General features: G+C 38.2%; 1 protein-coding gene across 1 annotated transcript in view; it reads right to left on the bottom strand.

Moving 5' to 3' along the window:
* LOC149205891 (uncharacterized) overlaps window positions 1–15,559 on the bottom strand; it is a 427,798-nt gene that overhangs the window by 193,457 nt on the left and 218,782 nt on the right. The window contains exons 3-4 of the mRNA XM_089393578.1: window positions 7,869–7,999; window positions 7,645–7,715 (exon numbers count right to left, since the gene is read on the bottom strand). Of these exons, the coding sequence (XP_089249704.1) occupies window positions 7,645–7,715; window positions 7,869–7,999 (202 nt within the window). The remainder of the gene's footprint in view (window positions 1–7,644; window positions 7,716–7,868; window positions 8,000–15,559) is intronic.

Genomic DNA, 15,559 nt, shown 5'->3' on the forward strand with positions numbered 1-15,559 from the left:
CTTCCACTGCCTTTGGAGGTTCAGGTTCTAGCTCAGTTTGTGCTAATTGTATCCCTTTTTGTTTTCCAACTTTTTCTAGACATTCAGATGAATAATGTCCCAATTGTCCACAAGTGAAACATCTCACCTGATCTTTGCTTTTGCCTCCACCCCTAGAAGGAGTTCTCCTTCCTCTAACATTGCTAGTTTTCTTGGGTTGTGACTGTTGGTTTCAGATTCTCGCTTCTCCCTTTTGTTGCTACTCTTTTGTTCTGACACTTCTTGTTCTCTTTTTCTGACCTTGCTTTCTCATCAACTTTTCTTCAACCTTCAATGCAACCTGGTATGCTTCCTCAATAGATCTCAAGGACATTAAACTTAATTCATCTTGAATATCAAACCTTAATCCATTGATATACCTGGCAACTCTCTCAAGTGTATCTTCTATGTATCCTGATCTAATATTTACTTTATAAAATTCCTCTATATACTCCCTAACAATCATCATCTTTTGCTTAAGATTTTGCATCTTTCTAAACAAAATTAACTGATAATCTTTAGGAAGGAACTTACTTTTCAGTTTAGCAGTCATCCTACTCCAGCTCTTGATCTTGGCTTTGTTTTTCAAGGCCCTTTCCTCTTGCACTCCATCCCACCATAAAGCAGCATGTCCTCTCAACTTCGTAACAACAAATCTGACTTGCTTGTCTTCCAGCACCTCTGCATACTCAAAATGCTTATTCATAGCATTAATCCAATCTATTAATTCTTCTGGATCTAAACTACCACTGTATGTAGGTACTTTTGCCTTCAACCCGAAACCGGACCAAAACCGAACTTTAGAAATCTGATTTCTAGGAGTTCTTCAGCTCTCTCTTCTTCTTTTGGAAGTTCTTCTTCCTCACTGGTATCCCCTGTGTGATCATGATGACTGGTAGCCTCCATGGCTTCTAGCCTTCATCGAAGAGTTCTTGCTTCATCTCTCGATTCCACATCTGCAACCGGTCGACCTCTACCTCTTCCAACTCTGAATACCATTTCTCAATAAACAAATCAATTTTAAAATTCAATAAAATCGATGATATCGACAATTATCTCCAACATAATTCAATTATGAATAAGCAAGGATTTTATATAAAATCAATAATATTTAAACAAAAATTTAACCTTCGGCCTTAATCTTGATTTAACTTAAAAAATAAACCAACATCACCTTCAACTTCCCATACACACAGCCCACGCGTGGTCACAAGATTTGCAGAGAAAAGGTCCACGCTGTAATGCTTACAGTGATGCCTGTGGATGCTTTCAAGAAGTCAAAAAGCAAGAAAAAAATCAAATTAATATTGTGTCGTCGCACATCAGCTTTTCACAATGGTTTGAACAGTTTGTCATCACTATTTGGGAGTCGTGATTCGCCACTGGATTGAAGGACAAATGTGTTTGGAGGAAAAGAGCCTCCATCGTTGCCTTATCGCCATATCAAAAAGGTGTTAACAGACTCAGTCACATCCACTACCATTATGAACACTGTGCAAATCCAATTTATTGATGCACTCGTTTAGTCCACAGACAACATGAACGAAATTCACAGCATACCAAAAGACTACAGCCAGCCGACCCTTTCATGATGATAATTGTGATCATTGGAAAAGACGCATTAACAAAGCCAGGAAATTTATTTCAACAACCACACTATCACCCTCATAGGCAATCACTTATTATATTAATGTGGCAACACTTCGGTTACAACAATATTTCATAATAATAGGATCTAGCTCACCAAAATAAGAAAATGAATCCTAACAACAGTCACCTTCCAATCTCTGGATAATTAGAAGCTTCATTTGACTTAATAAGCCATCTATTAAAAAAAACACCTCATCACTCACTTAACTAATCTAAGCTTCTAGAAATAGGATAAAATTACATAGAGTAAAAATATTTAAGATGCTCTTGCATCACCTAGGTCAGAGAAGCATAGAACCACATTGTTGACTAAGGCAAAGAAAGAGGTGGACAAAATGCTTGAGCCCATTAAATCAGCATGGCCAACATCTAGGGTTATTATTGTTTCTGATGGATGGATAGATCCAACATGCCACCCACTCATCAACTTCATGGTGTCTTCCTTGAATGGTCCAGTTTTCTTGAAATCAATGGATGCACTTGGACAATACAACGATGCACAATATATGGATGAGTTGTTCATTAAAGTTATTGAAGATGTAGGTATTGATTCTTGTGTGCAAATCATTACAAATAATGCACCTGTTTGCAAGGTTGTTGGCATGATTGTGGAAGCTAAATATCCACAAGTATTTTGGACACCTTGCATTGTCCATTCCTTGAATTTAGCACTTAAATCTATTGCTTCTGATGTGCTTTGGATTGGAAGTATTATTGAGGATGCACGACATATCCGCAATTTTGTACAAAATCATACAAATGCCCTCACAATCTACAAGGAGTACACCAATCTATCATTGTTGAAGATTACAGATACACAGTTTTCCTCTTCATTCAACATGTTGAAGAGGTTGGGGGAGGTCAAGACCACTCTTGGAGCCATGGTTATTTCATATTTTTGGTCCTTTTGGAGAAAGACAGATCAAGAAACCTCAGGAAGAGTGAAGGACACAGTGTTAGATGATGCTTGGTGGGAGAGGTTAGATCTACTTATTAAGATCATGAAACCTATCATTTCTTTGCTACGATTTGCAGATACAGACCAACCCATCCAAGGAAAGGTTTATGAGGGATGGGATTTTATGATTGAGTATGTGAGGAGCATTATTTTAGAGAGTGAGTGCCCTGAGTATGAGACATCATCAGAGGCCTTCTTCACCACCATACAGGATATTATTGTCAGCAGATGGGACAAGAATTGCACACCTTTGCATTGTTTGGCTCACTCATTGAACCCAAAATATTACAGCCATGAGTGGCTGAATGGTGGGCATTCCGACAGATTCCCTCCTCATATGGATGGTGAAATTTCACAAGGGAGGAATCATGCATTGAGGCGAATTTTTCAGGATAGAGCATCCCTTGACGAGGTGGAGGATGCCTTTGCAGAGTTTTCCACTAGCCCTGGTCGATTTGCAAGATATGATGTAATTAGAGACAAGGGGGCTAAGAAGCCCTATTCTTCATGGGCAATTCATGGGGCAACAAGCCCTCCTCTACAGCAGTTAGCCATGAGGCTCATCTCTCAGGTGACTTCATCCCCTTGTTGGAGAAGAATTGGAGCACATATGGAAATTTGTATTGTAATATTCCTAATCGAAATTTACAATGATAAACAAAGCAAACATAGCAAAAACACACACATAAAATTACACCACGTTAAACACCCAAAAAATGCAAAATTTGCACGGTGTTGAGGCATATTATTGAGATAAATGTTGCATACAAGATAAGATCAAAATGCATGCACCTGGGCTTGCTCAAGGCAAGTTAATAATGACCAAGTGATGAAATCAATTGTTCGGACAGAAGTGTGGTTGTCCCCAACCAAGCTCTACATTATCCCTTTGAAATCTGTACTGTTGGCTGGAAAAAATGGCTACTACGGCCTTCTCCGATGCTCAGAAAATTCCAGGAAATTAACCTCGAGCGCTCCACCAATAACCCACAAAAACCCACGGAGGAATTGGCCAAATGTTGACCTTAGAATTTCAGGCCAATTTCCCCTTAGCTCCTCTAGATGCTAGTTGAATTTAGACCCCTGTTTGACCCCTCAAATCTGCCTAGAAAATTATGCCAAATTAATCTTGGCCTCTCAATAAACCCAGAAAACCTAGAAAGGGTTTGGCCTGAGTCCAATGTGTTCTGGTTATCCCAATTTGTGTGCGAACCTATGACTAGCTAGCAAAACTGGCTGTAGATGAAATCTGCTATAAAATGCTCCAAATCTCTCCTAGAAAATCTCTTTCCCAAATTTTCCCTTATTCCTTCATAGCCACACCATAGATTCTCCTTGCCCAAGTGATTGCGTAAGAATGCCCGATGAGCCCCAGCGAATGCCAATAATTGGAGCAACTCATCTCTCCTAAGTTCCTCACCAACAGACCTGCAAATTGACAAGAAACTCCAACCCTATTTATGGAAGGATTCTCTGCTAATTGGCTGGCCCAAATTCCCCTTTTTGCTGGCCCTCCCAAGAGCCACAATTTATATTCTGCGTCCAAGGAAAACTCACTCCAACTAAAGGAAATGACTATAAATGTGCTCAAGGGAAACTCTAAACTAAGCTCCCCAATTTCCTCACTAGGGAGACACTTGAAGTTCTCTAAAATGAGGATGGAATTCCCGCTCGAGAATTCCTTGTGTTGAACCGCACGATTTTCTTGGCTAAGCAGCTCAAGAGAACTAATGTTAAATTGTCAAATGATCAAGAGTACCAAATGGAAACCTCCAAGCTCTATTTATAATTGTTGGCCCTCTCTCCCTTGGTGGCCCTCACCTTCCACTAATTCACACCTCTTCTTTTTTCTCTCTCTTCTCACTAGTGCAAATTGCTCCATTGGGTCAAATTTCCTTCTCTTGTGGCCCCCACATTCCACTAGAGCTATAATTTTATATTTCTCCTAAGTCCCATATGCCAAAAAGCTCCAATGCCCAAATCACAAAATTGTGTAATGCTTAGCACCTCCCCAATAAACTCCACTAATCCCCTCAAGTAAAAAATCAAAATTGAGGATATTAGAGTCCTCCCCACCAAAAATTGCTTGTCCTCAAGCAATTCCTGAACAAGCGCCCTCTTTGACTGTGGATCCTCATAGTCACTGCAAACTATACCAGGGTCCCAAATGTGCCACTAAATCGTCCCTGATCTCTGCACTGCACTGTAGTGAAGGAGTCCCTCGATACTAGAATCCCAAGCCAACTTGATCAACATGAAGCACCCCTTGCTCCACTCATTATTTGAGTAGTCCATCTCATGCACTCTGATGGTGGGCCCCTGAAGATATGACCCAATCCCTATGCGAATGAAGTCTCCCTTGCATGAGCTTCTCCTGATATCCTCCTGTTGACCAACCTGCCATGTTGATGAAGTTCCCCACGCCATCAGCGACTCACTAAAGCCCAATGGGGAATCTAAATGATCTTCCCGTGTAGTAGCTAGCTCATCCCTATAGGTCATTGAGCCGTCAAGTACTGTGATGATCGGGTCTCATGCTAGCCTTAAAAGGGTGCCATCATGTTGTCGCTGCATCACTCTGGCTCTAATAGATTGCCCATCGTGTGTACACTGTATCCTCCTCTCCTAGAACCCGATGGTGAAATACTGATATAGGTGAAATACATCCTGCCTAGGCATCTCCATGACGCCAAAGCCTACCCATCCCAATCTAACTCTGAACCTATGCAGCAATAGAGAAAGCTTGCCTCGCCATATGATGAAGGCCTCTGCGAACCCCCATGTGCCAACCCAAGAGTGAACTAGATCACTCTCTACCATGACTCCGCTCATCACGAGACAAAGTGAACTATCAACCAACTAAATCCCCACATCCCATAGTTGGACTTGTTGTGGCATAGCTCTGACAATTGCTAGAATCCATCCGCGCCTCATCTCTAGTCCTTGCATGCGATCAATATATAGGCACCATATATCATGAACTAATCTTATGCATGCTAAACTACCCTGTGCCTACCACTATGCAGTACCGAAGACCGCTAGAAGCCACATGTGCCAAATAGCTACCCCCTGAATGCAACCAATAGACGGGTATTTGATACTCGCAATCGACTCGGTGTATGTGGGTCCTTCCTATTTGTTGCCAATAACTCCACATCAGTTGCAATCATGTCTTGCCATCTTGATGCATTAGCCATAATTTTGGGCATGGCGAATTCGTTGTATAATGGAGAATGGTCCTGATTCCCAATTGTAGAGTGAATCAATTGCTCTCCCACATCAATCATCATTTGTTGCATCTTAATCACCTCATTCAAGGTTATTGCCATGTTGTTTGATTTTAATCTTTTTTTGGATCCCATGATTTCTTAGCTTGTTATTCTAGTCTTATCATAGAATGAACGGTTTCCCATAGGCTGAGCCAAGATTATGAATCTAATACCACTGAAATATTCCAAATGGAAATTTACAATGATGAACAAAGAAAACATAGAAAAACACACATAAAATTACACCACATTAAACACCCAGAAAATGCCAAAATCTACTTTGCGCTGAGCCATTTTATTGAGATAAATGTTGGGTACAAGATAAGATCAGACTACATGCAACTGGACTTGCTCAAGGCAAGCTAACAATGACCAGGTGATGAAATCACCTGCTCGGACACAAGTGTGGTTTTCCCCAACCAAGCTCTACGTTGTCCCTTTGAAATCTACACTGTTGGCTGCAAGAAATCGCTGCTACAGACTTCTCCGGTGCTCAAAAAATTCGGGAAATTAACCCCGGGCTCTCCACCAATAACCCAAAAAAAACCCATGAAGGAATTGGCCAAATGTTGACCTTGGAATTTCGGTAGTTGCTAGCTGAATTGAGACCCCTGTTTGACTCCTCAAATCTGCCTAGAAAATTCTGCCAAATTAATCTTGGTCTTTCCACAATAAGCCCAGAAAAACCCAAAAAGGGTTTTGGCTGAGTCCAACGTGCCCCGGTGACCCCAATTTGTGTGTGAACCTCTAACTGAAGTTTTTTTAATGGAGAACCCGGTTCTTATGGGTTCTTCTCAAAAGCACCCGTACCCAAATCTGGTACTTGGGGACGAGAACCCGGGACGGGTTCAAGAACCCCACCCCCGGGTTCGCGAACCCGTGCAACATAGCTAAATAATAATCAAATAATAATTAATTAAGTGAAGAGGTATGTCTCTAAGGAGATGACCGTTTGTAAAACTGCGCCTGCCTAGGTATCTAAGCAGGCCCTCATTTGTAACAATCATCATCTCATATCAATTATTTTATACACTATTCAATATATATGTTTCTTATCCTCAATGGATGTCTTCGTGTTCAAGTGTTCTGAATATCAGTGCATAGTACGAACTTTGTTCGTTACAGTGTGGAGAAAGAGAGTACAATAACATTCCAAATTCTACATCAATGGTAGCAGGGATGAATGTTTCAGCCAACCTTGACTCTCTTCCAGCAGGGAATTCAATGGGAAATCGATGGTGGTGCAATAAGTTGTTCCGCATCAACCATGCCAGGTTCAGTTCATTTCTAGATACGAATTAAAGGCATCACTTTGAAGTGGGCTGCATCTGTCTTGCTTGGTCCAAATGTTTCCTATTCGAACAAGGAGTTATATGTAATATGACCACTATGCAAGGGTGTAAGATATAATGGCCATAATTAGATTAAGACGCAGTAGATGTACTTTTGTCATGTAATAAAACCATAATAAATGACTCGAGTGCTTTTAATAAAATGATTTAATCATCACTTAATATATAATGAGTTATTAAGTGATTAGGCATTTGTCATTCAAAATTTATGTAACGCACTCCTTCCTATCCTACTTTATATTGAGGCATTGCATCACTCAATAATCAAGTAATTATTATCTCATATTTGTCCGTATATTTTTTGTCTACATCTCTGTGTGTAAATCCGATAAAAATGCAAAAGCGAAAGTCTATCTGCACATGAATGTATCTTCACAGACATATAGACGGTCATTACCCCAGTAGTTTAGCTGCCTCTGAAACTGAACCCTCAACAGCCAAAAGTAAGTCTAGCAAAGCTTGTACACCCTGTACCAAGGAAAAAAAACATTGTGTTAGTTGTTGAATTCCTCTGAGCATTGGAAGTCTTCAGATAACAAACTGTCAGCGACATTCTTCTAAAACCTTTAGTGCAAGCATTAATTGAGCATTCAGTTCATAAGGTGCCATGTGTACACACACCAGAACAAACTTTGCATTCTTAGGTCCAATTTGCTGACCAGAATCAGAATCCCTTACTGCTGCCTTTGCTGGAAGTATCTGGATGAGCTCTGGAGGGGGTTTGTATGAATCAAGATCGATTGAGTTCCTAACTAATTAAAAGAAACAGTTCAAACAATTGTCAGGAAAGGGATTGTTTTCCAGCATATGAGCATATTAGATATCGAGGAAAATGTATTTGGTTGTCTGGCACAAACCCTGAGAGAATTAAAAACAACAGAGAACAGTGACCAAGAATATATTTATATTGAAAAGTATTATTGACATAATAACAGATGATAAAAAGGAGAAGTTAAACAAAATGGTTCTTGTATTTGCAACTATAATGTAAAATTAAGAAAGATTGTGCAAGGAAACGATTACATCCTTAAGTGGTCTGGGTTAGATAAAGTTTTCAATTGTGATGAAAAAATCCATGGTCTTCATAAATCCAACCTTATTGAGTGATCTAACACAAGTTTCTTGTAAATAGCAGTTTGGAATCATAAAACTATTTTACCATTTTCCCCAATAGTCTTGTTACCGCTCATACTCTCAACTAGGAGAAAAAGTCCTAACCTCGACAGGAGAGTCTAGAGGCAACTCTCAGCCAAGCCACCCACTGTCAACCTCAGTGACCTTGCCCCACTCTTCATACTAAATGAAAGGAAACTATCCTAGTCTAGGGGGGAATCTTTATGGTCAAACAAGCTAAATTTGTTGCAAAAGGCGTGAGTATCTTCTTAACTTGAACTTGACTTATGAAGTGAGTCAGAAATAACCGATTTGCCTTGTATGGGAAAGAAGTCATTAATCATGCAAGTTGATTAACACAAGTGCCTCAAATTATGAATCAAGTGACTATCCAATAACAGAAGAGTCTTGAAGTGCTGAACTGACTTAGAAAAGGAATCATGACAGTCTTAAGTCAAACTAGATTGGCTAATTATCACATTAAAGTATCAAGAGATGTTCACAGAATTTTATCAAACGCACTCAAATGTATAGAAATGTAGCAATATAAAATAATGAAACATGAATCAGCAGTGATAAATCATTCACAATGTGTGCAGGAGAATTAGTGCAACTTTTAGAACAAATTAGATTCCAAAGTTAGAGTCCCAAGAGCATGTAAACAGCAGTGCAAGTGAATGATTAGAGAGAAACTTTGTAAGATACCCCCTTGGAATATCTTAGGATTTCACCTCAAGTTTCTGAGTTTTACATGGGTTTGTCACTGAAACATTTCGTCAAACAGTTTGTGTGTACATGGCTGTAGGTGCACTTCTAATAATTTATTCCAAAAGAAGTAAATACAGTATCAAGTAAATACTTATAGAGACATTTCCGACCAGAAGTATCATATTTATACCAAACCCAACACAACATACATCATTGAAATGTGGTTGCTACAGCTATAAGACCCTTGTTTCTTCACTGAAAAACAACTCAGATTCATAACAGCAATAGATTGAGGGACACTGTCATTTAATCAGAGCCTACAGGACACAGAAAATAAAGAGGAACCTGTTACATAACGCTCAGAATAGTCTCCTCCACACTCAGTAGTTTCCTCAGCTGGAATGAATACAGACCCAGCCTCAATAGGAAGCACGCACAGCAGCTTGTACAGACTCCGGGAAATACCTTCCAAGCACAGCAAATAACTCCTTTCAACACAGGGTACCCGGAGATCTAATACCAATACATGGTACAAGAAGAGAACAATAAGGCGCGAGTACATCTCCATCGATGCACAGACAGCTGATGTTCTGACGAAGCCATTGCCCAAAGAGAAGTTCATGTACTTCAGAGACAAGCTGGGGCTTGTGGAGATTACCCCTCTCGTTGAGAGGGAGTGTTGATTTAGCACCAGCATAGGACATTCTCCTTGAAGGGAGAATGGTCCGAGAAGCCCAAAGTGCTCAACAGGGAGAGTTGCGTGAGTGTCTCTCGAAGGAGATCCAATCACACACAAAGAGAGGGTGTAATGAGCTCTGTGGACCCTGTTGTCGCACAAAGTGTCTAGGCACCGCGACAACGCTCAAGAGTACGGGCTGTCACTCTAATCCTTACTCACTATGTTTAGACTCTCTCCTAGACAAGTCAAGGGGGGTAGTCCCTAGGGGTAAATGAATGAGGAAAATCTGTGGAACATAGGCTCTAAGAGACTTAAGGCTGAATAACTTAATGAAAATGAGACAAATTCTGATTAACTGAGTTATTGATATATATCAACTGAGATGAATAAGACACAACCACAAGATAGAAATGATTTTAAGACCAGTGCCTTAGATGCTCAATTAAGCATGAACATACTTGAAGAAACACAATGAAGCTATTCAGAAGAAACAATGATCTTAACATGCAAAATATTCTAGCAATTAAATTCAGAACGATCTAAATACCATGAAGAATCATAAAATTCAAATGCTAAGCAATTCACAATCCTAGAATTTAAATGGTTTTTCTTTAATGACCCAGATCTAGAAAATTTGTTAATTTTCCTATAGTCAATCTTTAGATATGATTTTAAGCGTGTTTGACAATAGAGAAATTAATACCACATAATTTTCCTTTTAAATTTTTAAAGTCCAAAAACCCTTAACACAAATAAAAACCCAAAAATGAACTTTAGATTAAAATTTTAATTATTCCTTAAGGAATTTTTAATGTGAAGCAAATTTAATGTGGTAAATGATCAATTAAATTTTTTAATATGACAAATGTAAAGAACAAAAACCAAAAGACTTAATGAATTAACTTTTTAATGGGCCAAGGGCCACATAAAAATTTAAAATTTTTAATGTGAAAGTGCAAAGTCTTAAGATTTAATTCCTTTAGAAATTTCAAAGTTACATAAAAATAATATTTTTATTTTTTATTTTTTAGTTTTTATTTAGAAAAAAAATGAAAACACAAATAAAACCAAAGTCATAAATTAATATCAAAAAATTAAAACAAAAATAAAAATCAAAACAAAAAATAAAAAAAGGTGAAAAGCAACCAAAAATGAAATCTGTTGACCACTACCGGTCAACTCCCCATGCAGTACACCCCCTCTTTTCTTGGCAGAAAGGGGTTGCACCTGATCGACGTGTCCGTGCCATCCTGCAGTCATCAGCAGCTTGATCATTTTAATTGTAAACCCAGTCTGCATGTATGAATTGTAAATAATCCTAGCAGATATGAGTCGTGTATGTAAATTGCCTAGGTGGAGCTAACTTTCTAATGATAATCTACGTCCCGGAAGGTTTTTCGTCTCACCGATCTACGATCGGCAGAGTTTTCCTTCAGCCTGACCCCAAAGCCGGGATGCATTTTGTTATTAGAACTTTAGGAGAATCCTAGTGTGTTAATCTGCTAAATTATAGTTGTGTCGCAGAGCTGGGTGATTTATGAGGGTCTATGTTAGGTGGGTTTGTCCCCTTAAGATGTAAATTGTAAAAGTCATGATGTAATGTGTCTTGAGGGTTGAAAAATGTTTTAAATCCCCGCATGAGTCCTAAGTCCTAGGTCCTAGGTGATGTTTCCGAAGGCTTAGTTCGATGATCCATTTGAGAAAATAAATAAAAATAATAAAAAAATTAAAAAAAAAATGAAATAAATAAAAAATTATAAAATAAGGCAAAAACCCTAAATAATAAAATAATAATATTTTAAGTGAATGCATGCAAAATATTATTTTTTAATAATTCGACGGATGAGATTAAGAGATGTCTTGATCTCCATCGACGGTCGAGATCATTTCGACATGGATCACTCGAACTAGCCGTTGGGATCATTTCCTTTAAGTAGGGTGCTAGGGGTCAGTTCAGATCAATGGGATCTGTGAGTCTGGTACTGAAGAAGCTCTCTTGTAAATCTGTTTCTGGTTAATAAAAGAAGACTTTGGGGTCCATATCTTGTTGGTGTTACTCTCTTGAAATGCTGTGAGATTGTTTAATTTTCTGCATATTTTATTTTCAGCCATTAATAATAGCTTATTGTAGAGTATTGTGAGCACAGGTATCTTGTTCACTTGCTAGGGTTTGAGTGTTGTTAGGGTTTCTGAAGTAATGGCAGGTATCTCCATTACTTTTTGAGATCTAGCAGCATTTTTGCCCTCTTTACTGATGGTTGTTCTGAGCTGTGCAGAAAACCCTTTCTGAAGGAAATTTGTGGGCGTTTGGGGAAGTTCTCGGCTGAACCAGCCAACTCCCGCAAGCATTTTTTGCTGAGCCCAGTTGGATTTGATCCTGGGTCTATCATTCAGTTTATTTTTCTAATTTGCATGAGAGATTTTCTGAAGTTCTTCACAGTGAAAATCTGAAATCTTTATTTCTTTAAAATATTCCTGTGCTCATTGCTGAATCTGGCTGTTAAGGGGCCAAAAATTTGTACATTAATCAGCTGTTTTAGGGTTTCAAATTTTTCTGATCTAGGGTTTCAAATTCTTGCTTTATGCAGATTTTTCATTAGGGTTTTGTTTTTGTGTACAGGATTTTCAGTTTTTGGTCTGAGGCATATATCATCAGTACTTGGTTTCCTTGCAGTTGCCGTCGAAAGCCCTCAGAGTGATTGGATATCAGACGCAAGCTTGCAGAGAATCATGTGCTGGGCATCATTACGGCCACAAAAGACTGTTCCATAAATGATTTCAAGCCGCCATTTAAAGGGAAACGTGTGCAGTCAGTTCTGCGTGATGCACAATTAAACTTCGATCAGAGTGGAAGCTCCAGTCTTTTATCCACGTATTCAGCATCAAGGGTTATGATCATCGTATATCATTTGATTAAACGCGCCCTTATTGACTTCGCGTGGTTTCATTTTCATTCTGTCTGCCGTCGAGAGCTGGAAACCACAGTTACGCAGGTAAAATCAAGCCACGGTTTCAAGGGTCATCCGCATCAGAAAACGAGTATCTTTGTGGTCGAACGATTTGGTAAATCGACTCTCGGCTCCATAACTCTCAGAAACGCCTGAAGGGGCCGCGGGTTAGCTAGGCACGGGGGTTGAAATTCGACTGATAAGGTCTCATTCTCGTGATTCTCGGGTCGATTTCTCATTCAAACGTTCACACCACCGCCTTAGGCCATGCTCCAATCCTCGCCGGCAGCAGGGGTTACGATTCATCGCCGCAGGTAAGCTCCAATCATTCAGTATCAGGAAAATCGATCTTGTTCTGCGTGGTTACGTCCAGGTAAGCATTGTTTCATTTTTATTGCCGCCGTCTGCTATCAAAGCTGCCCAAGTAAAACCGATTCCATTTTAAACGCAGTCAATAGCATGAAAAATCGAGATTTGTTTTGGGCACAGCGTCGGATTCTTGACTGTTCGTTGTTTTTTTCAGAAGTTATACGTTTGATGTAGTTCCGTCGTCGTAGTCTTAGGTTTATTTTTTTTCTGTTGTTTAAATTTAATTGTTTTACGATTAGGGTCGTATGCGTTTTCAAATTATTTTTTTTGTTCATTTTAGATTTTAGATTTTAATTTATAGTATGTATATATTTGCCATGTTAATTCTTAGGTTTTAGTTAAATTTAATTAGTTTTGTTTTAAGCTTAGATTTTAAACTTTAATTATTGTTTTAGTCTTAGGTTTTATTTTTATATTTTTTTATTTTAATTTATATTTAGTTTAAGTTTCGTTTTATTTAGATTTTAATTTAGTCCTTTAAATTTTGCTTTTTAAAAAAAAAAAAAAATTATTTATAAATTTTTATTTTTTTTTAAGGCTTAGTTTTAGATTAATTTTTAGAGTTCCTTTTTTCAAAAAAATTTGAAAAGTATAAAAATATTGTGGAAATTTTCTTGTCAGATCCAGTTATTTTCGGGAATTATCATGTTATATCTTTCATGCTGAATTTTCAAGTTGAGATACAAAATATGATATCTGGTTAATGATTTATGATTCTTGTGGTGGTTTTAAAGCATTCATCTTTTCGAAATTTTCAGTTTGGATATCGTTTTGGTCATTCTAAGAGCATTGTGATTGAGCTAATTCCTTTGATGACAAATGATTGTTGTTCACGGTTTATGTTTCTATATCATCTAACAGGTAATCGTTTTAACCACAATCTCTGAAGGCACTGGTCTGCTAAATTAATCAAATCCATCTAGTGCTTTTCATATCGTGTCTCGTGTCTCCCAACCAACTGGTCGACAGTTGGTCTCATCATCTCACAGGGACTACCCCCCTTAGCCGCGGGAGACAGGCTTAAACGGAGGGATCAGGGATCAGAGTGATAGCCCCCGGTCTAAGCGTTGTCGTGTCAATCTGTGCGACAACAAAATCCAAATCGAAGTTAAAAATAAAATAAAAAATATTTTTGAGATTTCTTTTGAATTTAAATAAAAATCAAAACCAAAAAAAATGAAATGTAAACAAAACAAATCGAAAAAAAGCAACCCAATAAAAAAATTTGAATTGTTAATAAAGCCAAAACCTAAGTTATATTAAAACAATACAAAAAAAACGGTATTGGAAAATCGGGTTCATTTGTTTGTATGTAGGTTTAGCACAGTGGCAGTGGGATGGCAGCCGGAAAGGAGAAGCAAGGGGACGCAAGCAGCGGTGGAGGAATTTGAGGGATGTAGCAGAGAGAGGTGGGACTACGAGGCAGCAATGAGGAAGGCACGCGAAAGAGGGAGCTCGGGCTAGTAGAGAAGAAAGGCAGCAGGTCGAGATGGAAAAAGGAACAACATGAAGGGCTTGCAGGTTGAGGGAGAGGCAAGATGGCAGCGTATGAGAGCCCAGGCCAAGCGGCTACAAGGGATTACGCAACAGCAGATAGAGAATGTAAAAGAATGGAGGCAGAGAGGGTTTTAAAAAAAAAATCGAATTTTTCTAGAGAGAAAAAGCTCAGCAAAAAACGGTAGCCAGAAAACCTTAAAAATTTTCCTAGAAATTTTGATTAAAATGATATATCCTCTGTTTCATATTTGTCCTCAAAAATCTGCAGATCTAAATTTTGAAACCCTTAAATTGATAAAAAAAAAAAAAAAAAAATTGGAATAATGCCCCTGCAAAATGATTTTGAGGCCAGATCTTACCTTCTAGAGCCTAGATCTGGCTTCAAATAAAAATTCTCCTTCAGATCTACAGTTGCACAATGAAAAGAAAACACCCAAACGATATATACAATGATAAAATCAGAAAAAACTCCAAAAACCTAGTTAGATAATTACAATAATTACAAACTAAAAGCTTCAATAAGCTAGATCTATCATTACGCTGCACAAAAATTTAAAAAAAAAAAAAAAAAATTAAAAGGAGGTGCTAGCTCGACACCGTCATGCATCACAAAACGAAAATCTTATGATAAGTCTGGAGCTTATTTAGCTAGGCTCTTCATGAAATACAGATCGAGAGTTCGCTGGTCCAACTGAAGACTACCGCCTAACATCCGATAATCTATCTCAAGATTTCCCTGCAAAACTCGATCCAGCCATTAAAAATAGAGAGAAAAAATAATAATTAAATTTAAAAAAATAGAGATACCTGCTATTACATTCAAAACTAAAATTATTATTCAAACCCCAGCAAATTGAACAAAATACTTGTGCTCATATCACTCTTTAGAAGCTATCATCAATGGCTTTAGAAAAAAGTATGCATGAAATATAACATCTTACAGCATTCCCATGAAGAGTAACACCAGCGGAATTTAACCTCTTTTTTTATTATCCAGA

The sequence above is a fragment of the Pinus tabuliformis genome, chromosome 1_2 (genome assembly GCF_031772625.1).
Source record: "Pinus tabuliformis cultivar Carrire ecotype Pingquan chromosome 1_2, CPIR1, whole genome shotgun sequence".
In the NCBI taxonomy this organism is placed as follows: domain Eukaryota; kingdom Viridiplantae; phylum Streptophyta; class Pinopsida; order Pinales; family Pinaceae; genus Pinus; species Pinus tabuliformis.